The 15,559-nt window shown below is 38.0% G+C and overlaps 1 protein-coding gene across 4 annotated transcripts; it reads left to right on the plus strand.

Annotated features, from left to right (window-relative positions):
- Positions 1 to 1,867: 1,867 nt before the first annotated feature.
- LOC133724622 (F-box/kelch-repeat protein At3g06240-like) lies at positions 1,868 to 8,540 on the plus strand. 4 transcript variants are annotated; one of them, XM_062151384.1, is made up of 9 exons: positions 1,868 to 3,253; positions 5,006 to 5,066; positions 5,416 to 5,489; positions 5,937 to 6,056; positions 6,297 to 6,337; positions 6,419 to 6,493; positions 6,982 to 7,082; positions 8,040 to 8,188; positions 8,327 to 8,540. In XM_062151384.1, exon 1 carries the CDS (start codon positions 1,949 to 1,951, stop codon positions 3,227 to 3,229), a length of 1,281 nt encoding a protein of 426 aa, XP_062007368.1. In that variant the 5' UTR covers positions 1,868 to 1,948; the 3' UTR covers positions 3,230 to 3,253; positions 5,006 to 5,066; positions 5,416 to 5,489; positions 5,937 to 6,056; positions 6,297 to 6,337; positions 6,419 to 6,493; positions 6,982 to 7,082; positions 8,040 to 8,188; positions 8,327 to 8,540. The 4 variants fall into 4 exon arrangements, with proteins under 4 accessions (XP_062007368.1, XP_062007370.1, XP_062007369.1 ...); XM_062151386.1 differs by having other exon boundaries at positions 1,868 to 2,813; XM_062151385.1 differs by lacking the exon at positions 5,416 to 5,489.
- The last annotated feature ends 7,019 nt before the right edge of the window (positions 8,541 to 15,559 follow it).

The raw sequence follows: 15,559 nt of genomic DNA on the forward strand, positions 1-15,559 counted from the left end.
TAAATTACTAATATCCGTAATTTGATAACTGAGCTGGGTCTCTTAGAGAAGCCGGCAAGTCTGTGACTTGTCCAATCTCAACGACATGTTGTCGTCATTTCCCGCCTGAAACCCAAGCTTCCATATGTGGATAGGATTGTTTCGCTGGCAAATTCGCTGGGTCTCCTTGGTCTTCCGCCGGGCCACAATCAAGATCAGAATCATGATCACCAATTTCAATTAGACAATGTTACGTACCTTGCAGCACAAGTAGATTAATCGAAGCCTAGCTATCATAAATTCAAATAGACTATATACTTAGGTACCCAGGTATAATTTCTCACCAAGCAGAGCCCAAGTTGAAACAGCCACAAGAATGAGCAGCAAAGGACTGAACACTGACACATAAAGAGGTCCTTTCCCTTGAATATTCCATGAAGTGAGGAAAAATGCTAGTGCAGAACACACAATCCCCTGAAATGAAAGAATAGTATCATTCGCGATTTGATACAAAATTTGAGTTACTCGTTAGAATAAGTACATACTGAATAGATCGAGGCTTGCAGTAAGCTTCATGGGGTTGGATACGGCTACTCACTCGTCAGAATGGAGAGATTCGTACTTAGCTCAATGCACAAGACCGGAGATCTCATTTGCAGTGAACTTGTTAGCTAAGCTATAGCTTTGCGCCAATGCAACACCATTGGATTGGTGTAAAAGATATCTTTCGGTACTTGAGATGTTCGATTGATATGGGCTTGTTCTATCCCTACAGAGAGATGATGGATTCTGACCCATCACACACCAGGAATGCCGCTAACACTGGCCTGCGTCCACTATCCCCATCCCAAAACGACATGTGTTTTGGAAGGTTTTGCTGATATTGGGTATCTCTCTGACCCATACAAAGGTCATTAATTCTCAAACTGGTTAAGTGTTCACCATGGGTAAAGACCGTGATATCTTGAAGGTCTACAGAACAGACCCTAATCGCTATATCTTTGAACCATGCAGAGATTATTGCTCTTCATGAAGTAGTTCGTGAATGTTTATGGATTGGATCCATAATTACGCATGTTTGAATAATTGCGGTTTGAAGTCCACCACTGATGAGCCTACGAGCATTTAGGATAATGCTGCTTATTTTGAACAAATGAAGCAAAGCCACATCAAAAACGACAACACCAAGGATAATCAGCAACAACAGACTCTCCTCAAGATCAAAGTGAACTAGGTTCGGTCTGAGGACAGTGTGGCAGACTTGCTCACTAAGTCATTGCCTAAATTCCACTTTCGAGAAACATGTTGGTAGCATCGTTTGCGGAAGTTATCCGAACTCCCATGACCGTAGTCATCAGGGGGAGATGTCTACATGTATGGTCTCGAAACGTGAATGGTGTGTTGTGCTCTTTTTCCCCTTCGACCGAGGTTATTTTTGTTCCACAGGGTTTTTATTTCTCTGCAAGGTTTTTAATAAGGCAACGAGAGGAGCACCACGTTTGGGCGACATAAGGGGGAGTGTTCAAGTAAATCCAAAATATGTGTCTGGCCCAAACTCTAGGTTACTTGACCTAGTTGTAATAGGGTTTTGAATTAGAGATATTCTCGGAGATATTCATAGATATCCAATTAATTGTACGATTATTTTTCCTTGTACAACTCTGATTCTATGTCTTGTAACCCTCTATATAAAGAGACCCCTATTATCAATTAAAACAAGATTCAATTCTTTCCCAATTTCAGTTTTTCTTAAACAGTAACAAATAATTATTTTTTATTTTTGCGATCAAAGAAATAAAAAACAAACACTTTTGCCTAGTCGACCGAGAGACCGAGTCCGAAGAGGATTTAAGTTGCATTATAAAAAGGGGGAGGGCTGGAACTGAAAGAATAGGAAGCATAACCAGTTTCTAGAAAATCAGGGTTTTTTTCTTATGATTTAAGTAAAAAATTTGACAGGTCAGAGCCGATGTTGATGGACCTGCCCTCGGATATCCTCGTCAAGATCCTTTCGAGATTGCCATGCGAATCAATCTGTCGCATTCGATGCGTGTCTAAGGCCTTGTTAAACATGGTTGATGACCCCTCTTTTGTTAAACTGCATATGGGCTACACCGACGAGGTACCTCTTCTCATGTCTTTTGCTGAACATTATGCTTCTGAGACCAATGCAGTTATAGCATCCTTGCAATCAGTCACATACGATGGCAGTGGCAGTGCCTTGACAGCAAGAGGTCAATATGCATTTCAAGTCTCCACAACATACCAGCGAGATCTTCCACCTTACTCCATAGATTTTGTTTTCCGCAACTTGTTTTGCTTTCGAAATAATTGTGATTCTGGAGTTTGTTTTTTGATCAATCCTCTGAGAGGACAAGTTCTAAGGCTTCCTAGGAATGATATTTCCAAAATTCCAGTCTCCCAGTACCAAGTAATCTATGACTGGTATGGTATGGGATTTGATAGTATAACTAACACCCTCAAGATTCTTGCTGTCGCCGAATTTGGCCAATTTGGTAAGCCTATCTGCCGGGCAGCCCAGGTTCTTGTATTGGGCACAGGCTCATGGCGAGATGTAACTCCTCCTCCTTGTCGATTGTCTGGTAACAGTAGTAAAAGTGCATCTGCAAATGGAGACATGCATTGGTTGATTTATGGTAATTTCAGTGAAAAAGAAATTTATGCAAGATGCCATATAATTTCTTTCGATTTTAAGAAAGAAAAGTTCTATTGGACTCCTCACCCCGCGGCACAAAGCTCAAACAATTTCTGGCATTTGTATTTGCTTACTTTCAGAGGATCTCTGGCCATCGTGGATACTTCTTCATCACAAGGTATGATTACGAAGATTGATATATGGGTATTGAAAGATTATGACAAAAAAGAGTGGACAAGAGATTACAGCATAGACATCAAAAATTTTGACTTGGTTAGGCAGTTTGGATTGTTCGTAAGGGTTACTTGTGGCCAATGGGAGCATGGCATATATTTCAAAAATTTTGACAAAATCCCTACGTTCTTTTTGGATCTAAGATGTTATTCCATGAATACCATAACATGTGGTAGTGGGGATGGTACCAAAATTTTGAGTTATACTGGGAGCTTGATATCCTTAAAAGATTATGAGAATTCTGTTGGAGCTGAAAACAGTACTGAAAGCCTAAAAAGTTATGGCAATTTGATCGAAGAAGAAGCACAAGGCTTTAGTTTATTTAAGAGGCATGTGCTGCGACGAGTTTCAGTTGTCTGAGTTTGTGTGCTACATTACTTTAGGGTAATCTTCACTAGAGATGTCTCTATGATCCTTCTATTTTGTTAATTGCTGGTTACTTGTATTTTGTTTATCAGATGTTGAATTTCTTGAAATAAATACCTCGGCCACCTTTCTTTCAGTGCTGTGTCAGTTAACTATTTTATGATATATGCTCCAAACTAACAACTGCATGCTTAATGTAAATGAACATAAGGGTGGTCGCTGACCTGAAAAATGAAGAACCAGATTAACTAACCCAAAGAGTATCTTGGTTTTTCTGTTCACATGCTGAGTTATTTTTATTTTTTTTTTATGTTCACCTTAGCTACTCATTAAGTATATGAGTGTCTTTTTTCTTTTCTTTGTATTTAATGTTGCGTGGGTAGTTAGTATTTGAAGAATGAAATTTCTTCTTCTTATTGGGTTTTGGACCGATTTTTTATTTAAAGAACATATTTTTTCTTTTTTCTTCTTCTGGTCCTTGGCGTTCAGAATGACAGAGATTCCAACTCTTCCTCATGAGTCATGCCTTTGTTCGATTGTGAGGCAAGTTCAGTTCTACTTGTTTTTATAATCTTTGCACTTTTACCTCTTCCAATTTATCCCATTGTAACCCATCCAACAATTTGAGGATCTTTTTTTGTTTTTGTTGCTTTTTTTTTTTCCCTTTTGGGATTTAATGTAGACCTGGGAATGATTTTGTTCAGGGAATATGTATATATCTAGATTCTTGACTCACCAACAGTGATAACCGTGCCATCATCTGGAATGGATTTGAGTGAGAAGCTTATTTATTGTAGTTTCCTTCGTTGAATTCCTGAATTATTCCCTTGATGAACATTACGACATGAATAGTCCATACTGTCATGATCGTTTGCCTAAATAATCTTGTGTCACTGCAATTGAGATGTCCACAAATACTAGTTTTGCATCAATCAATAAAAGGAACAGTTTGGGTCAGATTTATAAGGATTTCAACATCAGTTTTGCTCTGTGGTACTATCTCATAATAAATTTAATGTGTCAGTCTAAAATTTCTTATTTTAGTGTTGCTGAGTTAGTAGAACTAGGACTGGTACCACATGTCATCACACTCAGATCAAGGGTTTCAGGTATTGTTGCTGATGACACAAGTAGTGCCATCCATCATGCTTTTTTCAAGACTTCAATTCAGGCTTATGTGCTTGGCAAGTATATGTATTGATTGAATAAAATGGATGTGCCTAGCTTGTAGATCTATATAACTCGATTTAGCGTTGCATTAAGTATCTAACCTTGTCGTCACGTCTTTAATGCTTTTCTGATGCAAGCAATCTTTTGCTAGTGCGTGTGTACTCTCTAGGTTGTGGCACATGAGTGGTTCCTAGTTCTGTAGTTCCCAGAAAATGAAATCAAATTGTATGCAAACTTTAATGGCTTCAAGGGCTTCTAGATTAGTTGTTTGCATGATTTTGTATTTGGTTCAGTGTGTGGCGTTGTTGGGCTATGAAGGTACAAGGTACATACTAATGATTTCATGTTAGCTTCTTGTGGTTGTTTTGTAGTGGCTCAAGTTATGTCCTGTAGCTTTTTCTTATGTAGGACAAACAGTTTTGAACAACTTAGATTCTCTGTTGGTGCTTTAAATTTTATCTATAGAGCGTATGATACCCTTATCATTTCTAAAGCTGTGGAAGTTAACCCAGTGATATGGTTGCATCATAGATTCTTATTGATTTACGTATATTTAATCACTGTTTATGCTGCTTAGCTTCTTTTACCTAATCCTTTCAGCTTGTTGGAGGAGTGGATGGTCCAACAGACTATTATGATTGCAAAGCGGCCACACATTATTGTAAATTTTTATTTTTCTAGTATGGGAGGCTTGATTTCCTTAACATCTGTACTATAGTTTACTTGGATTTCTAGGCTTTTTAGAATCTTGGCTTGACATTGCTCATAATGAAGGTATAGTTTAATAAAGTCTGTATTCATGTTATTCTGATATTATCCTATGAAGAGTTTTTAATAAATTTTTAAATATGATACTAATTTCTTGATAGAAAACAGAAATTTAGTTTGTTATAGATGTGTAGGTATTTCTGTGCCAACACGTAAAGGACATAGAAATTTCGGTAAGTTGACAATTGTATATAACTTTGTTAGGTACTTATTTTTGTTTTTATTGTTATATTACCTTGAAGGTTGCTACACCTGGACGCCTCATGATCATGTATCCAACACCAAAGGATTTTCTCTTTGCACGTTTAATTATTTTGTAAGATCTCATTGATCTGATGATTTTCACTATTCTGTTGTAGATGCAATTTCAACTTAGATGGAATAGGTATGAACATATTCAATGTAGACAGCTAGAACCAGAGGAAGACTGTTAAAAGAAGAAAATAAAATACCAAAAGGGTGAATGAAGACTGACTGGAAAGAAAAATTTGAAGATCATATAAAGAAAAAGTAAAATTAATAAGAGACCCTGCATGCATTTGTACTATTACTGAATACTTAGATGCTTTATGTCATTACAACAGTCTGTTTTCATTTTCCTAGATTATATCTTGCATCTTCTTTCCCATCCATTAAGAATAGTCACATTGTCATTTACGGTTGCCCTAAATCAAGTTATCCTTGCTTCTTTAATGACCTCAGATATCCCATATCTCAGACTTGTCTGGAAATGCTAAGAAACCTTTTACTTATAATTGAGCAGGTTTTAGATGAGGCAGACAGACTGCTTGATGAGGACTTTGAAAAGACACTTGATGACATTCTGAAAGTTATCCCTCGTTAACGGAGAACATATTTGCTTTCTGCTACCATGACTAAAAAGGTATGGTTCAACGATTTCAATGCAACTACAGTTGTGGTTGTATTATTGATATTATTTTCCTTTTATACCATGGAATGCTGGACAATAAGTACCGTAAGTGACAGGGTGATTGGACATTTACCATCCTTTAAGAACTTATCTTTTGAATAGATTTTTGTTTTACAGATTCCTAGTCAAAATCTTTTGACTAGCTATTATATGAATTATAACTTTATAAGAGTTGCGGTTGTGAAATTGCAGGTCAAGAAGCTGCAAGGGCTTGTCTAAGGAACCCTCTGAAGGTATGATGAGAACTTGCACCATGTTCATTCTTCCCAAATTTCTCTCAAATTGTAACAACCTAATTTCTCAAGTTGTCTCAGATTTAAGTAGCATCTAAATATTCTACCGTTGAAACACTGAAGCCGCAGCATCGTTTTCTGCCGGCCCAGCACAAGGTTTCTTTCCCTTTTGTTATTCTTCTAGTTTTAGTATTTTTAATCCTTCATATAATGCCTGTACTCATTTAGATGTCAAGGGCTTGTGATTCCTCTGGCAATTATAGCTACTGAAGTTGACTGGTTTAACATCTGAAGTGTGTGTGCTTAGGGAGTAGAAAGGCATGAGTGACTATTATAATCAGACATGAATGGTGGTTGTAGGGTAGAAATTAATGGGCCACAAAGACAGAAATATCAAGCATTTATCGAGCATTTGAAATATATTGTGCACTGTAAATCAGATGTGTCAATAGTTGATCTGACATGCATTCTGAAGATGTAATTATAACTGTGGCTTGCAGTTTTACTTTGTGCACGGAGTTCCTGCTGTTTTTGTTGTTGTATAATGTCCAACTCCCTTGGATATAAACTCAAGTTTACAACTTTTGTGCCTACAGCACTGTTATCTTGTATATATATTCTGACCGCGAAGTGTCAATGTACAGCTAGGGTTCTTACTCATACATGTAATGCAAAGCACCTTTTGGCTTTGATGCTTCGAAATCTTGGGATAAGAGCCACCCTTGTTAGTGGTCATATGAGCCAGGTATGTTACTCTGAATTAACACTTGTGAGTCATTACTCATTTGAAGCATATTCAGTTGGTTGATATTGTGAAATTTATCTGACCTTGTTTGTGTCATCCTTCTGGCAGTAAAAAAGATTTGGTGCCTTAAATATGTTTAAAGCTAGACAGTGTAATGTACTTATCTGCACTGATGTGGCAAGTAGAGGATTAGATATTCCATCGATGGATATGGTTTATTAATTATGATATTCCCTCAAATTCTTTAGGTGGAATTTATCTGACCTTGTTTGTGTCATCCTTCTGGCAGTCAAAAAGATTTGGTGCCTTAAATATGTTTAAAGCTGGACAATGTAATGTACTTATCTGCACTGATGTGGCAAGTAGAGGATTAGGTGGATATGGTTTATTAATTATGATATTCCCTCATCTTCTTAAGGTGAGGCTTTCTATTGCTAATGTAGTGTAGGGCTGGTTGTTTGTCATTTGTGTCAGGTTCTTAAGATGTTTGCTATGTAGTTGAGGATGCTGTTTAAAACAAATACACAATGAACTTTGAAGCTGCATTTCGTAGAATTTTACTTAATGGGAAGACTGGATTCCCCTATTATACCACTCTAAAGTTATCCTAGTTTCTGTAGTTGTGGTACATTACTTAAAGCACCTCTTGTTGCATTCGAATACAATTATGAAACTTATCACCAGCATGTGACAGTAGTAGTATTGTCTTTGATACAGCTTTATTTTCCTTCCTTTCCCCAACGTATCATGCATTCTAATTAGATTATTGTTATTTCTTTCCCACTTCATTGAAATTTTATCTCCCTGGTATTCTGAACCTTTTCCATGTTATGATGAATTTAAAAATCATGCATCCTCAGAAAAATTTAGGTAGTTCAAAGGAAAAATGATAGAAGAGAAATTATTGTATCATTGAAATACTGTAGCCTGGTTTTCTAATTACAAGTGAGTCAGCAGGAATTATGTTCATCAAGTAGGAAGGACTGCTCATGCTGGACCCTCTGGGGTAGCAATCTTGCTTGTGAATACCCGAATTTCCTGCTCAAGAAGTGGAGGTCCTTCAATTTTCAGAACGAGTCACAGAGGCCAAAAGATTGGCCACCTCGGTAATGTTCTTCCCGAGTTTGTATCCATATGATTAGTCCTTTAGGCATGGGGCACATCTTTTTTCTCTCTTGATCAATCGACATGATCAGTTAGCCTTTTTATTGTTGGTTGACGTGATCTACATTTGGCTTTTCCAGAAATTAAAAGAAAGTGCAAGCAAGAAGAGGAAGGGGGGAGGAAATGAAGGCGAGGAGAGCACGATGTCGATATATTGAAAAATAATTTGGGTTAGAAGGATGTCAAATCCAAAAAGTTCACAAAAAGATGAGACTCTTCCAAATTTTGACAAAAGTGGATTTTTTTCTGTAGTATACGTATACTGTATACCATCACATTTGTGTATCTGAAAAAAAAAAAATTATTATGATCAAGAACATATATTTTTTCAATCGTGTTTTCTCAGTAGTTTGGTTTCACCTTATGGTCACTAGGGACTGATGCCTATTTTCCTCTTCCTAGGATTCGTTCTCATGGGAAAAATAAAATTGTTGATTAAAGTTGTATTGCATGACACTACCAAATCATTTTAACCTGAATACAGAGTTTCTGAAATTCCTGCAGCATGTAAGAGATACATGAGTACACATCAGAATGTAATTAATACTTCAAATTTTTTTATTTTTTTATTAGTATTTTTTTTTTTTTCACACAAATGCTTCAATTTTTTCTACTTTAGGTTCAAACAATTCTAAATTCTTAGGTGCACCTTGTTGGGGTCTTGGAGCCTCCAATAAAATAAAATAATAGGGCACATATTTGTTGATCAAATACTCGTCAGGAGTCTCCCACAAAATAAAAATATACTTTATATTTTGAATTATTTCGAACAAATACATTTTTACCAATGAATTTTCGTTGGCATGCACACATTTGCCGATGAATTTCATCGGCATAGGGTATAACACATAATATACAGATCCATGTAGTCAATTTAAAAATTCTTGTTTTGTTTTTGTCCATGAAAGGGAGTGGGTTACACAACGACTCACCCTGTCATTGCCTAGACTACCTTAAAAATGATCTAAGAAAATGTCACTATTTATAATAAGCTCCAAGTAACACGTAACTTGATAATACAAGGATTAAATCGACAAAATCAAATAAACTAGGACCACCTACACATAATTTATTAATAAAAATAGCTTGAATCCTCCTTCATCGATGCTACTCTAGAAGATTCGCTCACACTACCTATGTCAAATATAAGAGTTGTTTGTTGGATAGGTCATCTAGGATCCCAAATACAGAACCTCAGAACTCTAGAGAACTGAAGTCCATCAGTTTGGTCCACACTTGGGCCTAGATCCAAAAAAGACCTAGAGCTGCTTTGGAGACCAAAAACGCATCAAGTATCCCAAAGTTTTGAGACTTTGAGGCAAATCATTTCCAGGCACCCAAAGTGACCCAGATACCCAAAATGAGATACGCACCCCAACAAAATAGCATTTTAGCAATGGCCCGACATGTATCATGTATTCTTCTTCGTCTTCTGGACCTGCAGTCCGAGCATAATGATCACGAACGAGGACTCGTAGACAAATCATCCGATCCCTGGCACCATCGTGCTCTTTCTCGGCCAAGAGAATTGGGGCAGCAGCCATTGAGGCACTTCTAGAGGTCGACCCCAAGTTGGGCGTCGTTAGGGTCTTGGAGAGCGAGTCAAAAACAACTCCTTAGGTGAGCAAGCTTATGAAATAAATGAAAGATGGAACCGATATGACGATATTAGAAGCATTTATTTGATTAGTTTTTACAAAAAGAATTATTAATAAAAATATATCACCTAAATACATTATTGGGAGAAAGGGGAAGCGAAAACTACATAATAAAAAAAGGAAATTCCACCAACAGAAACCCTTAAAACGGCTAAACCCCACTCCACTCCACTCTCAATTCCCCCTAATTTTGCGTCATCAAAAAGTTCCCCCCAATTTTTTTGGCTTCGTCTTCAACATTGTGTTCGCTTCTTCTCGGTGCGCCGCCGTACCAACCGCCATTATACCGACGCCGGCGCGGACCCCAAACCCCCCCCCCCCCTCCCCCTCTTTTTCTTTGCCTTGATCGTCGCTTCTTCTCCCTTGTTCAACTTTTCAGTTGCCCCCCAAACGCTCTTGATCAAAATGGACAACATAGATTGTAATCTTGAGCTCTAGCGCCTGAAGAGAAGCAAGTGCCGCCAAGTAAGGAACTGATAGAATTTGTGGCTTTGATACCACTGTTGGTATTTGGTGCGGAAGCTTTTAGTAGTAGTGGGCTAAGACAATGTGTTTAGGAAAAGATGTTTAGGAGCTAGGTGAGCTAGGACTAGAAGCAGAGGAGATGTTTAAAGTTTAGAAACAGAGGAGATGGTTATAAAACAGAGGAGCTGTGGTGACGTTGGTTAATTCATTACTTTCGTACAAGGCTTAATTGATACATATATATAGAGACCAAGTCCACAGACTTGCATAATTAATCGACCTTCCCTATGTGGTTAGTTTCACCGACTTGACATATGTGGTTAATTACTAACCACTCACTAATAGACAATTCTAGAACACACTACACATGATTAACTAAAAAGATTATTCTAGACTAAGACATGCTCTAGACATATGATCTAGATAACTAGAGATAGGTCTGGAAAATTCCAATGTGCATTAGTTATTTTAACACTCCTTAATGAGCATTGGTGTTACTCCGAGCATGCCTCGAAGCATTTCAAATCTTGATCTTGTGAGCGCCTTCGTGAAGATATCTGCTAGTTGCAACTCTGTCTTGCAGTACTGCAGCTCAATTTCTTTGTTGGTTGATGCTTCTCTTAAGAAGTGATGCTTGATATCGATGTGCTTCGTTCTGTTGTGAAACACCGGATTCTTTGTCATTGCAATAGCTGACTTGTTGTCGCTGAAAATCTTTGTAGCATTTGCTTGGTGCTCTCCCATGTCTTCAAAAATTCTTCTCAACCATATTGCTTGACATGCTGAGCTTGCCGCTGCTACGTACTCTGCTTCAGCTGATGACATAGCCACTGTATCTTGCTTTCTTGAAGACCATGAGAATATACCAGACCCGATTGTGAATGCATAGCCTGAAGTGCTTTTCATGTCATCCTTTGATCCGGCCCAGTCACTGTCTGTATAGCCAAACAGTTCTGAATCATGGCCAACTGGCCTTGTTTTTGATGTAGGCCGATACCAGATACCATAGTTAATGGTGCCTTGAAGATATCTTAAGATTCTTTTTGCTGCACCATAATGTATTTGACTTGGACTATGCATGAATCTTGATAGAAGGCTTGTTGCGTACATAATATCGGGTCGAGTGGTAGTCAAATAAAGTAAGCTCCCAATGAGACTTCTATAGCATGACGCGTTTGCTTTCGGAGATCCATCCTCCTTTCGAAGTTTCTCATTGGTGATGAGTGGAGTAGCCACGGCCTTGCACCCATTCATCTTGAACTTTTTCAAAAGATTTTGTGTATACTTCTTTTGGCATATAAAAATCCCATTTTCTTCTTGGTTTATCTCAATACCAAGAAAATAGTGCATTAGGCCAAGATCACTCATCTCAAATGTCCTCATCATGTCTCGTTTGAATTCTTGAATTATTTCTTCATTATCACTCGTATAAATTAGATCATCCACATATAAAGAGACGATGAGGATAGAGTTACCTTGAGTTTTGGTGTAGAGTGTTGGCTCACTCTGACTCCTTCTGAATCCGGCATTGATAAAGTATTTGTCAATGCGACTGTTCCATGCTCGTGGTGCTTGCTTAAGCCCATATAGAGCTTTCTTCAATCTAAACACTTTATCTTCTCCTCCTTGCTTTATGAAACCTTGTGGTTGCTCCACATAGATTTCTTCTTCAAGTTCTCCATTCAGAAATGCTGACTTAACATCAAGTTGGTAAATTTTCCATTTCTTTTGAGCTGCAAGAGCTACAAGAGCCCTTATGGTGTCAAACCTTGCAACTGGTGCAAAGGTCTCATTGTAATCTATCCCTGGCTGTTGTGAGTAGCCCTTAGCTACTAGTCTTGCTTTATACTTTTGTATTGAGCCATCGGGATTGAACTTGGTCTTATAGACCCATTTGACACCAATTATTTCTTTATTTGATGGGCGCTCTACAAGCTCCCATGTTTTATTTTTTTCAATTGTTTTAATTTCTTCTTCCATAGCTTTTTTCCAATTTTCTTCTTTTACTGCAACTTCAAAACTCTCAGGTTCTAAAGACATGAAATTGCATGTTTCATATATATCCCTCAATGACTTTACTCTTCTAGGTGGTGACTCTGGATCAGAATCATTTTGGTTTGGTGGAAGAGTATTAGAGGGCGTACCTGGAGGTTCTGAAGTTTCTTCTTCATATGCTTCTTCTCTCAACTGGTTTGGAGGAGTCATTTGCTTCTTTCTTGTTGGGACAAAAATTTTCTTCTCAACTTCTTCTTTATCCCAATTCCAAGAAGCAGATTCATCAAACTTGACATCTCTGCTGATCATAAGCTTCTTGGTTTTTGGATTATATACTCGATAGCCTTTAGACTGCGAGCTGTAGCCGACAAATATGCCAACTTCTGATTTTTCTTCCAGCTTATGTCTTTTAACTGCTGGAATATGGACGTAACATATGCACCCAAAGACTTTGAGATGCTTCGCCGACGGCTTTCGATTGTTCCAAGCTTCAATTGGGGTCTTGTCTTGTAGAGCTTTCGTTGGGCATCTATTTAGCAGGTATACTGCTGTATATACTGCCTCTGCCCAAAAGGTCTTTGGCAGGCCTTTTTCATATAACATTGACCTTGCCATCTCCATCACAGTTCTATTTTTTCTTTCGGAGACTCCATTTTGTTCTGGAGTATAGCCCACTGTCAACTGGTGCTCTACTCCTTCATCTTCACAGAATTTATTGAATTGATTAGAGGTATATTATTTACCTCTATCACTTCTGAGAACTTTGATATATCGGCCACTTTGTTTTTCAACATGATTTTTGAACTTTTGAAAAATCTTGAATACTTCAGACTTCTCACGTAGAAAGTAGACCCATGTCATTCTTGTATAATCATCTATGAAAAGAATGAAGTACCTGCTTTGATCAAGAGATGGCGTCCTCATGGGTCCACAGACATCGGTATGCACTAGCTCCAAGTAATCTTTTGCTCTCCAAGCTTTTCCTGAAGGAAATGCTTGTCGATGTTGCTTGCCAAGCTGACAGCCTTTACAGACACCTTCAATCTCCTTTATGCTTGGCAAGTCTCTCATCATCTTTTTTTGAGAGAGAATTTTTAGTGCACGAAGATTAAAGTGGCCGAATCGTTTATGCCATAGCCATGAATCTTCTACTTCTGCTTTCATGGCCATATGTAGCCACTGGATAGGAAAATTTCTATTTTCCATCCTTATTTTAAAATTCAATCTTCTTTTTTTATCAAATATTTTGCAGGAGTCTCCAGAAAATAATAGAGCATAACCATTTTCCATCATTTGGCCAACACTGAGTAAATTATGCTCTAAAGTAGGAACTAATAAAACATCATCAATATATTTAGTTCCTAAATTAGTCTGGATGGAGATCGTACCTTTTCCTTTTGTGTGCACCAAGTCACCATTCCCCAATTTCACTTTTGACTTCCTTGATGTATCAAGGTTGGTGAAGATGGATTCATCGCCACACATGTGATTGCTACAGCCACTGTCGACAAACCACTTCTTGTTCTTCTCCTCAAATGCAGCTTGACAAGAATAGAACAGGTGCTCGTCCTCCACATTCTCTTCTGAAAAATTGGCTCGGGGTTTCTTCTTGAGTTGACAATTTTTCTCTATATGGCCGAATCTGTTGCAATTTCGGCATTTTGGTTTGCCCCGGAACCAACAGCCTAATTCTCTATGATTAATCTTTTTACAAATTCCACAAGGAGGATAATTTCTTTTCTCCCTTATATCTTTTTTATTTTCCCAAATTTTGGGTCTTTCTCCTCCTCTAGAAGATTCATTCAACTTTGCATCTTTTTTATATTTCTGAGATCGTAGATTGAGTTTAGACTGGAATGCACTCTCTACAGGAGTTTCATTCCGACTACTCAATCTTTTTTCATAAGCTTCTAAAGAGCCTATTAGTTCTGTCACCGAAAGAGTTGTTATGTCTTTAGAATTTTCGATGGCAGTAACTATTGGGTCATATTTTTCAGTGAGACTAATAAGTATTTTTTCGACTACTCTAGTCTCACTAATATTTTCACCATAGGCTCTTATTTGATTCACAATTTCCTTGAGTCTGGAATAATAATCTTTAACGATCTCAGAATCTTTCATTTTCAAGTTTTCTAGATCTCTCCTCATTGTTTGTAGTTTAACAGCACGTACCTTTGCCGTCCCTTGAAACTCCTCCTTCAACATGTCCCAAGCTTCCTTCGCCGTAGAAGCTCCCATGATTCTTGAGAAGTTTGCATCATCTACTGCTTGTTGAATAGCATAGAGAGCATTCGCATCTCTTTGTTTCTCCTTCTTTTCTTGCCGTAATTGCTCCACGATGGGATTTTCCGGCGTTGAGAACCCTTTGTCAACTATGTCCCATAGATCTTGGGACATAAAATAGGTTCTCATTTTGATGCTCCAGAAGTCGTAATTCTCCCCTGAGAAGATGGGAAGAGGAAGGGATGTTTGATTGGATGTAGAGGTCGACATGGTGGACTCAAGTGTTACGCCCTGAATTGATCGGAACTGCTCTGATACCACTGTTAGAATTTGTGGCTTTGATACCACTGTTGGTATTTGGTGCGGAAGCTTTTAGTAGTAGTGGGCTAAGACAATGTGTTTAGGAAAAGATGTTTAGGAGCTAGGTGAGCTAGGACTAGAAGCAGAGGAGATGTTTAAAGTTTAGAAACAGAGGAGATGGTTATAAAACAGAGGAGCTGTGGTGACGTTGGTTAATTCATTACTTTCGTACAAGGCTTAATTGATACATATATATAGAGACCAAGTCCACCGACTTGCATAATTAACCGACCTTCCCTATGTGGTTAGTTTCACCGACTTGACATATGTGGTTAATTACTAACCACTCACTAATAGACAATTCTAGAACACACTACACATGATTAACTAAAAAGATTATTCTAGACTAAGACATGCTATAGACATATGATCTAGATAACTAGAGATAGGTCTGGAAAATTCCAATGTGCATTAGTTATTTTAACAGGAACTACCCGGCTCGGAAAACAAGTCCCTTTGTTGAATTCCGGCACAGCCTTCCCAGCGCCGGCTACCGTGAATCCTTTCTTACTGCCGGACGTTCTTTTCAAGAACTGAGGGATATGCCTCTACACCCTAACGTGGTTAGAGTGATTGAGTGGGTCGACAACGACGTCCAAGACTGTCCTGGTT

Source organism: Rosa rugosa, chromosome 1, assembly GCF_958449725.1.
Source record: "Rosa rugosa chromosome 1, drRosRugo1.1, whole genome shotgun sequence".
In the NCBI taxonomy this organism is placed as follows: domain Eukaryota; kingdom Viridiplantae; phylum Streptophyta; class Magnoliopsida; order Rosales; family Rosaceae; genus Rosa; species Rosa rugosa.

Bases quoted from the DNA above. Each gene is read 5' to 3' on its own strand.
- LOC133724622 (XM_062151384.1), top strand. From the start codon at position 1,949: ATGTTGATGGACCTGCCCTCGGATATCCTCGTCAAGATCCTTTCGAGA.